The sequence below is a fragment of the Xiphophorus maculatus genome, chromosome 23 (assembly GCF_002775205.1).
Source record: "Xiphophorus maculatus strain JP 163 A chromosome 23, X_maculatus-5.0-male, whole genome shotgun sequence".
NCBI lineage: Eukaryota > Metazoa > Chordata > Actinopteri > Cyprinodontiformes > Poeciliidae > Xiphophorus > Xiphophorus maculatus.
Genome location: NC_036465.1, coordinates 13,539,076 through 13,551,056, shown reverse-complemented (window position 1 = coordinate 13,551,056; position 11,981 = coordinate 13,539,076). Strand labels below are relative to the sequence as shown.

At 37.7% G+C, this 11,981-nt stretch overlaps 1 protein-coding gene across 4 annotated transcripts; it reads right to left on the bottom strand.

Annotated features, from left to right (window-relative positions):
- Positions 1-468: 468 nt before the first annotated feature.
- Positions 469-8,345, bottom strand: stx5 (syntaxin 5). Of its 4 annotated transcripts, none has more exons than XM_023329042.1 (12): positions 8,245-8,345; positions 7,585-7,812; positions 4,746-4,819; positions 4,477-4,532; positions 4,300-4,370; positions 4,096-4,212; positions 3,828-3,884; positions 3,633-3,714; positions 2,576-2,662; positions 2,332-2,435; positions 1,961-2,082; positions 469-1,652 (listed from the first exon to the last, which is right to left on the bottom strand). In XM_023329042.1, the coding sequence occupies exons 2-12, from the start codon at positions 7,645-7,647 to the stop codon at positions 1,493-1,495; spliced, it is 993 nt and encodes a 330-aa protein (XP_023184810.1). In that variant the 5' UTR covers positions 7,648-7,812; positions 8,245-8,345; the 3' UTR covers positions 469-1,492. The 4 variants fall into 4 exon arrangements, with proteins under 4 accessions (XP_023184810.1, XP_023184811.1, XP_005806592.1 ...); XM_023329043.1 differs by having other exon boundaries at positions 4,746-4,816; XM_005806535.3 differs by lacking the exon at positions 2,576-2,662.
- Positions 8,346-11,981: the final 3,636 nt, after the last annotated feature.

Genomic DNA, 11,981 nt, shown 5'->3' with positions numbered 1-11,981 from the left:
TCAGAGTCAGTGACAGTTATACCAAGAAATGGTTCCCAAAAGTCAAACATCCTACTAAAGTGACGTTAAATAGTTCCAAGACACCACTGGAGCAAACCAGAAACACAATTCTGTCTTTATAAACTTTACACTTCACAAAATGAAGTCAAAAGGTATAATTCTGGTGATTCTAGGGTTGGATGCAGTTGCTTGGCAATCAGAAACCGGTCCATAACGTTCTCTGGAAGAGCACACAAAGCTTGGTGGTTTGAAGCTACACATTCTGTAGAAAGTTGGTTGATTCTGTACATTGTGCCTCTTAGCATGCAATTTGAAAACTATTCAGTTAATGCAACCACTTCACCAAAACTGCACATAAATTAGAGATAAAAGACTAAAACAAAAACCACGTCATTGTGGCAAGTAGAAACTAAAAATCTGATTCTCTTGATTATCTCACCACAAAAAAACAGATTCCAAACATCAGCATCAAGAACCAATTTTGTTTTATTATTGTGCACTCGTTCATCAATACATCATTAGAACTATTTGCACATTGTACAATGAAGTCAAGGCATTTGGCTAAAAGAAACTGGTGGGAGAATAGGAACCATGTCTTCTCAAAAGGAGACAATCATTTAAATAACATCCTGTACATTAGGTAAAGAGGGCAGACAACCAACCAGATACTTCCAGGGAATCTGGCAGCTAGAGTTACTTCATTAGTAGAGAAACCCCTTCATTAGCTCTGATCCTCTGTGGGGCGCAGCATGAATGAGTCCCTTTAATCCCTTCACTACTTGAGACGCTTGACTCCCAGACATTTCCAGTGACAATTCTTTTAATATACTTCTACATCAAATTATTCTGTAGACTTAAGTTCAGCTGACTGTACCCGACTTCTTCGGCGTCATGTCACAGGTTAAAGAGCGTTCCCATTTGGCAAATAAAGCAGAACAAAATGTAACTGGATAAAATAGTTCACAGCATAAATGAATGATAAATTTAGAAATAATGATTAGACAAGGTATTATCTCTCCCAGTAACATTAAGAAAACTAATATGAGAATAGATTCTGGTTCTATTGTTTGCTGTTGAAATGAAAGTAAAAAAAATAGGTAATAAAGGGGGTAAAGAAGAAGAAACAACATTTTTTTATAAGACAGTTTGCAGAATCAAACTATTAAATTACAGCCATTTTGATTAAATGTCTACAAAGAATTGGTCAAAGTACAACGCAGAGCAGTCTTTCCTCTCTACAAACTGCAGATTTTACACCATTTATTTGTTTTGTTTGGACAGAGCTCAACCACTTCATCTTTCAAAGTGTTGAACCATGAGTCCATAGCTTGGAAATAACTGAAGTCCATGTTTGTTTGAATTCAGCCCCAAGCTGGCATGAAACCGTTCTAAAGAAGTCCGTCTTCTCAGTGTGTGATGTGGACGTCTCCCGGCCCAACATCAGCTTCAGTTAATATGCTTTTCCTCTCTTTTACACGCCCAACCCTTTTCTTTATGCGAAGAAGACAACGAAGATGATAAAGAAAACTACGAGGACAAGAAAGATCTTGATCATCAGCCAGCGGTTGGAGGAAACTGACTGGAAGTATTTCAGGATTTCTGTGTGAGCAGCCTCGACATTCAGCTGTGTGTCCTCCACGTTGGCGTCAATCCTGCAGGGAGACGACGAGTTAGAGGGGACAGTAATGTCTGTGTTTCTATCGGAGCAGCCATCTTTAAAACATTAACCACTAAATATCTGACAGATTCAGTGTATGTACAATGCTGACAGTACAAACATTTAGCCACACATATTCCTCTTGTCACTGGGTTTCAAGCACGGCAGAATTCCCTTTCTGAGATTCTTCCAAAGCTTTTTATTTCCAGAAGACATATTTGAGGTTTTACTCTCTAGTTGTTGTTCCCTTTAGTAGTATTAGAGATATGAGAATAATATGATCTGTCCTCATGCATCTCTCACCTCTGGATGGTCTCTTCTTGCTCCTTCACCATGTGAGCCAGTTGCTGGAATATGGAGCCCAGCTCCACGATGGTGCTCTCAATGTTCTGCATGGTGTCTGCACGGCTCTGGATGTACGAGTCCTGGAAGTATCATCAAGAATTTAATAAAAGAAAAAAGACAATATGTGCGATATGTCTGCAGCAAAATAGCAGCAAATTAGGGATGCCCAGTTTTGATCTCAAGAAAAGTCTCTGAGTCCATCTGGGTTTCCCCAAAAAGTCTCAGTGATTTTAAAGAACTATCAAACTAGAATGATGTTTAAATGTCTGCTCTTAATTGGCTGTTTCTATTTCGTCCATCAGTACGAGTGACTAGCAGCAGCTGGGTACCTGCTCATCAATGAGCTGGAGCTGCAGAGGGTTGCTCTGGGAGTCCATGTCGATGGCCACATCCCCCATGCTCCGGGACTCGTCCTGCATCAGCACCGAGCTTTCTGAAAGGAAAAACACACGCACCATAAACGGGATTTGATAAGAACCATAAATGTTACAGCGGAAAAGCTGAAAGAACAGCGGGCACATACAGTTGCTGCTAATACCCGCTGTGTGAGGCAAGCGTTCCAGGGGGGAGTACCTTTTAAATTTGAGGTTGTATAGCCCTGGTAGTCATTGCGCGGCTCGCGAGCTGCATGCGGCTCCTGGGCCCCTTTTTTGCGGCTCCCTAAAATATTTTTTAATCTTTGCATTACAGAGGACCAAATACAGTAAGAATCATTCACAAAGACTTCGAGCAGTTCACTACTGCAACAGCTGTACTGGCACCACAACCTAGGCTGTGCTAGTAAACCTGAAGAGCATGCTCAGTGTTGATGTGCAAAAGCAATTGACTCATAGAATCTGTTCATAATGTAAATAATTCATGAAAATCCACAGCACATGATCAAAATACAGTTATTGGGGTAAATGTATTTATGTGAACAAAGTACTGATTGCATGTACTGGGCAAACTTATCAGCAGGCTGACATTTCTGGATTAAAAATTTATTTTTTAGGTGATTTTATTCAACTCTTTGGATTTTTGGTTTATGTGGTAATTTATACACCGAAATTATTTACCCATCTAGGCCTGGTCTTATAAAGAAACGTCCTTCTAGGGGTCAATGTTGCTAATTAGCTATAATTATATACACAATGATGCAGGCAGTAGATTGTTTTCATTTATGTTTTTGCATTTGACCCTATTGAATAAATAATATTAGTAAATTAATAGAAATATCTAAATAAAAATGACCTACATGATTAAGAAAGTAGGAGGCAGACACGCCTTCCAGGTAAACTGTAAGATGGTTAATGTAGGCGATCATTTCTGAATAAACGAACGTTAGGGGTGTGTTTCTTCCATACACAGATGACCGTAAATGTAAACTTCCATTTCTAAAAAAGAAACTTTAGAGTCTCCTCTAAATGTCCTCTGGGCTGTCCAGATAACATTCTAGCTTTTGATTTGAATTAACTGCAGCTGCTTATCTCCCCAGACCACATGGGCTGTTCAGCCAGAAACGCAGCTTTGGCACGTCTGGCTTCATCAGTGCAGAGTAAACGCGCCACAATGGAGCTATACGTCTTTATTTTAATGCCACCCATATAAAGCTGATTGATCATGCAAAACGTCAAGAAGCGTTCAGACTTACTGAAGTTATTGGCCATCATAGGAGAAGACGCTACAGGAGGCTGGGAGAACTGCTCTCTCCTGCTGCGCTGCTGCTTCAGGTTCTGTGGAAAATTTAAACGAAAAATATTAAAAAGGAAAGCAAGATCTTACTACAACCTAAAAATGAAAAAAATGTTTTGAAGTGCAATATTATGGGAAGAAAAAAATCTCTCACCTCAGTTCGAACTTCTAGGACTGATTTAAAGTCATTAGACATGGATGCCAGTTTGGACTGTAAACAAGACAAAAATGAAATATTTAATATTTTCAGACCACACCAAATGTCTTCTACTTATATGCAAACAGAAATACAAACACATTTGCTTCTTTTCTACTCTCTTAGTTAAAAGAAATACAACAAAAAACTGATACATTTTAGTTTTTACTTTGCACAGGCTGCTAATCCTGGCCAAAGTTAAAGAGACTTTTAGACTGTGGGCTACCTGTAACGACACCACGATGGTGTTTGAGTGGGTCTGGATGTGCCGGCCACCCGGAGCGCCGCGAGACCTCACCAGGTCCTGCAGCTGTGCGATCTGTTTGTTCAGACTGTTGATATCCTGCAGACACAAACAGAAGGATGAGTCAGTGTGGAAACATTTCACCGAGTGTAAACTCACACTAAGCTCACCGCTAAATCAACTCACTTGCTTAATGATGTAGGTGAGTTCCTCTATCTCCACTGCCTTGTCGTCAAATAGAGATTTTCTTTTCGCCACTGAAACATCACACCGGCAGCAAACAGAATCAGCGTTTTGATCAAAGCTGCACAAAGCTTTTATTACTGCAGAACCAATGTAAAACATAAATAAATGAATACTTACAAAAAGTTAGTTTTTCCAATTTGGCAAACGTATTGCTCAAGTCTTTTCCAATTCTCCTACAAGAGCAAACAGAAACGCAGCTTTATCAGCCAACCGCACCGTTAAAGAGCATTTCTTCCATGCATTTTTAATTTTGCTTTTAATAAATTTTCTCCAATAGCTTAAAGTAAAACATATGGGTGAGTGTACTTTGACACTTAAAAACATGTAGTGTGAGCAAATATCTGAGCTGTAAAAACACACATGGAGGCAGAGAAAGAGGCTCTTACTTGGCCATAAGTGTGAAGTCGCTGTGTTGCCTGAGGGCGTTGTGAGCTGGTTTACTGGGCTGCACTCCATTCTGCTACAATAGGAACACAAGAACAAACTGATCAGACCTACATGAAGAACATACAATATGTTCCTCTATGTATATGACTCCACTTTATCACCAAAGGGGAAGAAATGGGAGTTTATCATCTTTCAGTTTCCCTGGTAAAAAAATCCCACATAACCTTTTACTCTTTATTCTAATAAGACAGTTTTTCTAAAAAGAAATCAGTGCATTGTCAATTAATTTTTCTAGAAAAAAAAAAATCTGTAAAAATTATGGATGCTCCAATCAGATTTTCTGCTGCCGATTTCGATGCAGATGACCAATGAGGTCATCTGCATCTCTTTGCCGATCACCTGGAGTGACTATTAATTTTTTTGCTTTAGGTATAAATGCTGCTATATGATCTGACAAAATTAAAAAATTATCTGGCAATAAATATACCTAATTTAGGCAGAAGACATGCAAAATACTTGCAGGCACAATACAGCAGCTATTCAGTCAAAAGGACAACTGAAAAACCTGCAATCAGTAAAATAAAATTTTATAGTAAGGCTCTCGGTACCATAAATTATACATCAGTCAAATAAATCTGCCTATATCAAGTAATGTTAAAAAAAGAAAACATTCATTCAAAGTCAAACGCAGGCTGCATCAAAATAAACAATCCGACCGAATTCTGACCGTGACGCTAAGCCGGGTGAGTGTTGGTAGTTGTACGCTGCTTTACTGGCTGTCCTTTTTTTCTGCATTGAGCCTCGATGTAGCCAAACTCCAAGTGTTTTTTAAATGTCCCATTAGATAAGTTGTGTTGATGCATTTTGACGTGCTTCACCCCCCGAGGTAATTTTCCACCGCAACACGCAAACTTCCCCGTTCACTCTCAGAGCGTTCAAGTTCCACACCACAATGCTTAGGATTTACTGCTGCACGCTTGCGCAGTGTGAAGGAAAGAGGAAACAGCTGCACACGCAGGCTGCGAATGAGATACAGGTGATCGGCATCAAGAGACCGTGATCGGCGATCACCGATTATACACTTTTTCACGGAAATCGGCCAATTCTGATCGGTGGCCGATCGATAAGCACACCTCTAGTAAAAATATTGTACGTCTTCTTGTTTTAATTTAAATTCATGAATAAACCCCTGATGTTGTGGCAACACCATTCATCTGAAAGGCCTCCTGATGATTTGAAAAAGTGGTGAACAACGTCTCTGGATTACAAATGTTGACCAGAACATCGACATGTGAAAGAATATTAAAACTTTGCAACATTAGCAGCCAGTTAAAAATTAAATTGCAGAAAGCCAAAGCAGCAAACAAGGTTCCTTGAAGAAAGTTGGAGTTTGTAAAAAGAAGCACATTTTTCTTGAAAGCTGTGGTTTTTCTGCATAATAACAGCTGCTGGTTGCATCAGTGACTGATTTAAGCTGAGCTTTTTCAGACATTTTATTTCATAGTTAAGAATAACAAAAATATTTATTCTTAACACTAAACTGCACTAGTTGTTTTGCATTAAAGGTCCATTATAATTACTTAACTAATGAATAATAGAGTACGGTAAATATTTTTCATTCCAAAAATAAATGTGGACACTGCTTAAACTTAAGACAAATTGGCAGAATGATAGCTTCTCTCCTCACGTGACTTATTTTTAAAGTTTTTCACTGCATGCAATCACCCACAAGTTTAGTTTTCTGTTTAAAGAAAAGCTTTTAGACTTGCTCTTTTTCATGGTTCAATTAGCAGGTTTCCATTCTATACATACAACTAATTAGATTCTGATATCCCGAACTGTGGTTAATTTGCTGCAGAATGTCTATTTGAAAGAATCACATGATTTTATTAACGAATATATCACAGGGTTTAAGCAAGTTTCAGTAAGATATTTAATCATTTTAAAGACAATATGATTCATATAAAGAACCAACTTTAAATACAAAAACTGACCAAACTTATCTCGTTAACACCTTAGCTTTAAATGGATTGATAACATCAGCAGTTATGTAAAACTGTTAATGTACAGTAGTGCTTTCACACCTTGGCTACGAAATTTCAACGTCTACTGTAGATAGTATCAAAATAATGATTTTAAAAAACCTAAACCAACGTTTTGGTTTTAATTTCCCAAACATTTAGTTTAATTACTTTCAGAAGCAGCAGCCTGCAGCATGTTTGTGGGAACATCGGGAACATTTAAATTCACTTCATTTAAAAAGCGGTCCAACAATACGTTTTTACTTTTAAAACTGCAAAAAAATATTGAAGATATTTATTACAAAACACTCTCAGAGCTTTTTGTGTCATGTAGATAAGGCAAGTATCACCAAAAGGCCCCTTTTCATGCACTTTTAATCATTCATTAATAACCTCAATTTAAATCTTCTACTAAATACTTTTATACAATGTTTTTGTACTTACTTGAATAGAAAATGTTTGAACGGAAAATAAAGAAATAACCTGAAAATGTGAATACAATTGACAAATTGTATTTTGTCAATTAAAGTTATTGGTAAAAAATATAAACAACCTGTTGAAATGAGCAGAATCAAGATCTGTCTTTTAAACTGGAGTTGGCGCTCTAACTCTGAAGAAACCAAAAGTGGAACCAAACCACAAAAATAAATACGAAAAATGTAAAGCTAAGCAGAAGTGTCTATATAGTTGGTTATACTTGATTATAAACTTAAATGACCTCATGTGGGCTATGTGTTCGTGTATGTATTGAAGTTTGGGACAATTTTGATGGTGTTATTGTTGTGCTATGATGATGAGGGTGTTTCCACCAACATACCTGTCTGCCCTGGAGAGATTTACAGGCCGACTGAAACTCCAGGGTTCGGTCGCGGCACGTCATCGTGCCGCCGATTAGAGGATAAGAAACCCGCTGTAGATCACTAGAAACGACCGGATCCTCCTTCTCAAGCGGGTCTGGTGAATAATGAGCAGGAAGACCACCAGATGTCCCGAGAAACCTACATCCAAGGTGGGGTGTTCTTCATTAACATACGCACACGCATATCTGTGACAGAAAATAAATAAATAAAAAAAACATATGTAAACCTCTCTGAAGATGCGATGAGAAATACACAAAACACCAGATGAGAAATACAAAAACAACACTCAACCGGCACCGTCGACTTCAACAACTACAAATATGTTGACGTCGACTAGAAAAAACTAGATGATAAATAAGAGATGTCGGTCGTAACTAACACAGAAACCTACTGAGAGCTAAATATACATATCATTAGGTAAGGATGATTAATCTGAAGTCTAAGAACAGGCCGCCCACCACGACGCACAGCTGATCACGGCCTAACGTTAGCTAAGCGATGCTAACAGGTTTTTCGAGCGATTCCTTCATAATTACCGTGACGTAACAATGTCTAAACTGATAAGATGAAGTCTTTTCTGGCTTGAAACTTCAAAATTAGTCTTTGTTTCAACTTACTTGAGTCGACATCACACCATTTTAATGTGGCTTCTCGATGTTTCTGATGAGAAGTAACCAACCCTACAGTTAAAGTTTCGATCCGGGTCATTTCCGGAATTGACGTCACTGCCACGTCTCCTTTACTGAAAGTCCCCGGAGTTGTGGCGCTTTCGTCACCAGAGGGCAACATTTCTCCTACATAGAGGTAGTTAAAATTAAATTATAACCAACATATGACAAGAAAATAACAACTAGATTTAACTTATTTTAGTTAATTTTACATAACGAACACAGTAAATGAAAAATACAAAACACTGATGAGTTTGAGGGGTAATATAACTGGGTATTCATCATTTGACCACCAGGGGGCAACATTTTTTTCTGACATTCCAACAGCAGAGTACCAAAGGCAGCACAGATACTGAAACTATTAACTCTTGTTATTCTGAAAAATAAATAACAAGCATGGCGTTACAAATAATCATGGATAAAATTAATTCTGCTTAACTACATAATTTTCCAAGAAACTCAACAGATTTTTTAGGAAAGAAAACAAATATTTGATCGATTATTATTAAAATGTATGCCTCAAATTGTTTTGTTTTTAAATGCACTGAAATTTTCTGTGATCACTCAAAACTGAAAAGGAAGGGTTAAAATATATAATTCAAAGCACAAAATTACATAACATTTATGTTCATTCTTGTTTGCAAAACAGCTTAAACTCAGTCATATTAGAATGAGTGTTTGTCACAATCAGTTTTAAAGTTTTCAAACAGATTCTCTGTTAGTTTTAGGTCTGGGCTTTGACTGGGTCATACTGACACACTTTGTAAATATGCTTTAACTTAAGCCATTCCACGGTAGCTCTGCTTGCATGTTTAGGGTTGTTGTCCCATTGCATAATGCCCCAGTTTCTTTGTGCTGACTACCAATTTTTATTTGTAAAAAGTTTTTCACTTTACAGTAAATGCCACTTAATGCTGATTTACCACATAAAATCTAAGGAAAATATAATGAAGTTTGTGGTCTTAACATCACAAAATGTGAAAAAGGTGTGCATATTTTTGCAACTGCTGACATTTTGTCATTAAGTAATAATTCAACTTTTACGCTACAGCAAGCAGGAACAACTGGAGACACAAAAACACCTGATTGGCTGCCGCCTCAGGTGAGTCGACCTGCAGATATATGGTATGGAAAAATAAAGATAAGATCCAGCAAAGCTCTCTGATGTCCAATCACTCCTGCTGGTACCTGCATCCTCTTCCTGACATGATCAAGCCTGCTTAAACCACAGCTATGTCCTCGAACATTTTGCTGCTGGACCCCCAACCACAAAACCATGCGTAGCTCTCGACCATCTTGTCTGAGCATGACCCGACCTCCTCATCCAGTTCAACCAGCATGTCAGTTTTTGTATCTCACTTTAATGTGTCAGGGCATCTTCATGGCCTATCAAACTTATTTGACATTTATACTTGTCAAGTCATAAAAGAAATAGTGACTTTCTTCTTTTCTTTGTCACTGGATCTCTTTCTTATTCAAAAATATAGTAGAAAAATATGTTGATCTCTTAAGTTTTCAATTAATATGTTTTCAACCTTTGAAACAATACAACATTGCGTAGATATAGTCACGGTATCAGATGAAGATACTTGACTGATACTTCGACAGAAATTAACTGCTTCACCTTTGACGTATTTTTAGTGGTATATGCACAGCATAATATGGATGTGCATAGTAATAATTGGGTGTGTCAATGTTTTTTTCTCTTAGCTTATTTCTAATAGGCCTGTTGACATGAAAGTCACATCAGGGGTCAAGAATCCAGACCAACAAAGTAATAATACAATTAAATTTGCAAATTGTGTTTTGTGTAATAAAGTAGAATGACAGGAATAAGTGTTGAACGGAGGTACAAAATGGCACTGACAAAGTTTTTAAAAAGCAATTCTTCTCTGTATAGGTGCAAAATACCATAAGATTGTTTAGTCTTAATGGATGGCCTATAAAATAATTGTCATTACCATTTTATCACACATGATGAGGCAAAGCAGAAAGCTCTATCAAGATCTTTGTAGTCTTATTGTTGCAAAGAATAGCAGTAGTATTGGCTAGGAATATATTCCCAAACCTCTGAATGTTCCAGTGACCTGTGTGGAAAAATGGGTTAAAATCCCTGAGCAACACATGGGAATAGTTTCTTAATGCAGGAGGTTTCTTGAGGCTGTAAAGGTAAATCCATTTTATTACCCAAAATCTAATGTATGGATTAGATTTTTTTTTTAAATGTGTGGATTACTTGTGCTGTTACAGAACTGAATTTGAATTCCATGTCAAAAAACATAATTAAAAATGTATTTACTAAAGAAAAAGTTTAGTTCCAATTTCCCAGCTGTAGTGATGAAGACGAACGTCAAGTTATTTTGCAGTAACTCAAAGGAATTTCCATATCATCTCTGTCATCTTCATACTTTATCCTCGGCCTGCTCTCTTTGCAGACACTTTCCCATGTAGTGACAAAAGAGGCACAGATCTTTTATCAAGACTGATGTCCTTCAGTGGAGTGAGACAGGCAGGGTCTGGGCCATGTTGCTGTTAAAGACAACACCATTTCTGTGTAAAATGAAAAAAAGCCTCTTTGTATTCACCTAAAAAACCACTCAGTGTCCTGTATACACGCTTGAATGTTCTCTGCCTTTCTAACGTTGAACTAAATCTCCCTCTTTCTACCCCCGGTCTGTTATCTGCCTTTTTGTCACACAGACTCACACAGAGGAGCTGATACCATCTGACAATACACAGACCTGATAGCGACCAGTACCTGCTTCAACACAGCTGCTGCTACATAAGCAGGGAGGAAACCATGGTTGTAGCTATTAGAAAAAACAGAGAGGGAACAGCAAGGTGGAAAAATACAGGAAGTCCTGATACAAGCCGACAAAGCCACAAAGTGAGGGTTGTAGAGGGAGGAATGGAAGAGAGGCCAAGAGCAAAAGAGAATGTGTGTAAAATATGTAAGGCGTCAAAGACAGACACAGTGTTCTTCTGTTTTTGGGAATATTTAGTCAAATATTAGAAGGATTAAAGTGCAAAGAGCTGAACTGAGTAGATCCTAGAGAGAAGACATCCTCTCTGTGTCTATACATGACTCACTCTGTCCTTTTCTTGCTCCCTGTCTCCCCAATCTGGCTGCTATATTTAGAGCGGGCATTATGCCCTTTCAACAGAGAGGTTGGCAGCAGCACTTAGCTCTTCTCGTCCTCCACTCCTATTCCCTTTTTCTCATCTTACATTTTCCTTTCCTTTCCTTCCCTTCCCTTTCCTTTCCTTTCTTTTCTTTTCCAGGAAATCATTAAAATTGAATACATGTCCATAATTTAGCAACCTGTAATTTCAGCACTGTGGAAAAGTCTTGAGGCACACATTTCTTTATAGAATTATATTCTTTAAGTAACCAGTTTGTCTCATACTCATCTTAGTTCTTCAGATTTTTGGACGATCTTTTAAAGAGGTTGGCACAAAAACAACACTGAGCTCTGTCAAAAGAAAAACTATGCCTAATGTGCAGCATGGTGGTGGCAGTATCATTATCTGGGTTTAATTTTTTTAAAAGATGGATCTGGTTGTTTTATCACATTGAATGAAATTATGAACAGTTCCTAATGCATGTCAGTTTTTATTAAAACCTTCATACTGTATGTCTATTAGAAAATGGAAAAAGGGGGATTTTATCACTGCTTAACATTTTT

Bases quoted from the DNA above. Each gene is read 5' to 3' on its own strand.
- stx5 (XM_023329042.1), bottom strand. From the start codon at position 7,647: ATGACGTGCCGCGACCGAACCCTGGAGTTTCAGTCGGCCTGTAAATCT. The intron at 2,663-3,632 runs GTAAGTCTGAAC...AAAATATTTTAG, and splicing joins TATGATGGCCAATAACTTCA to GGAGCCGCAAAAAAGGGGCC. The intron at 2,436-2,575 runs GTACTCCCCCCT...TTTTCCTTTCAG, and splicing joins TACAACCTCAAATTTAAAAG to AAAGCTCGGTGCTGATGCAG.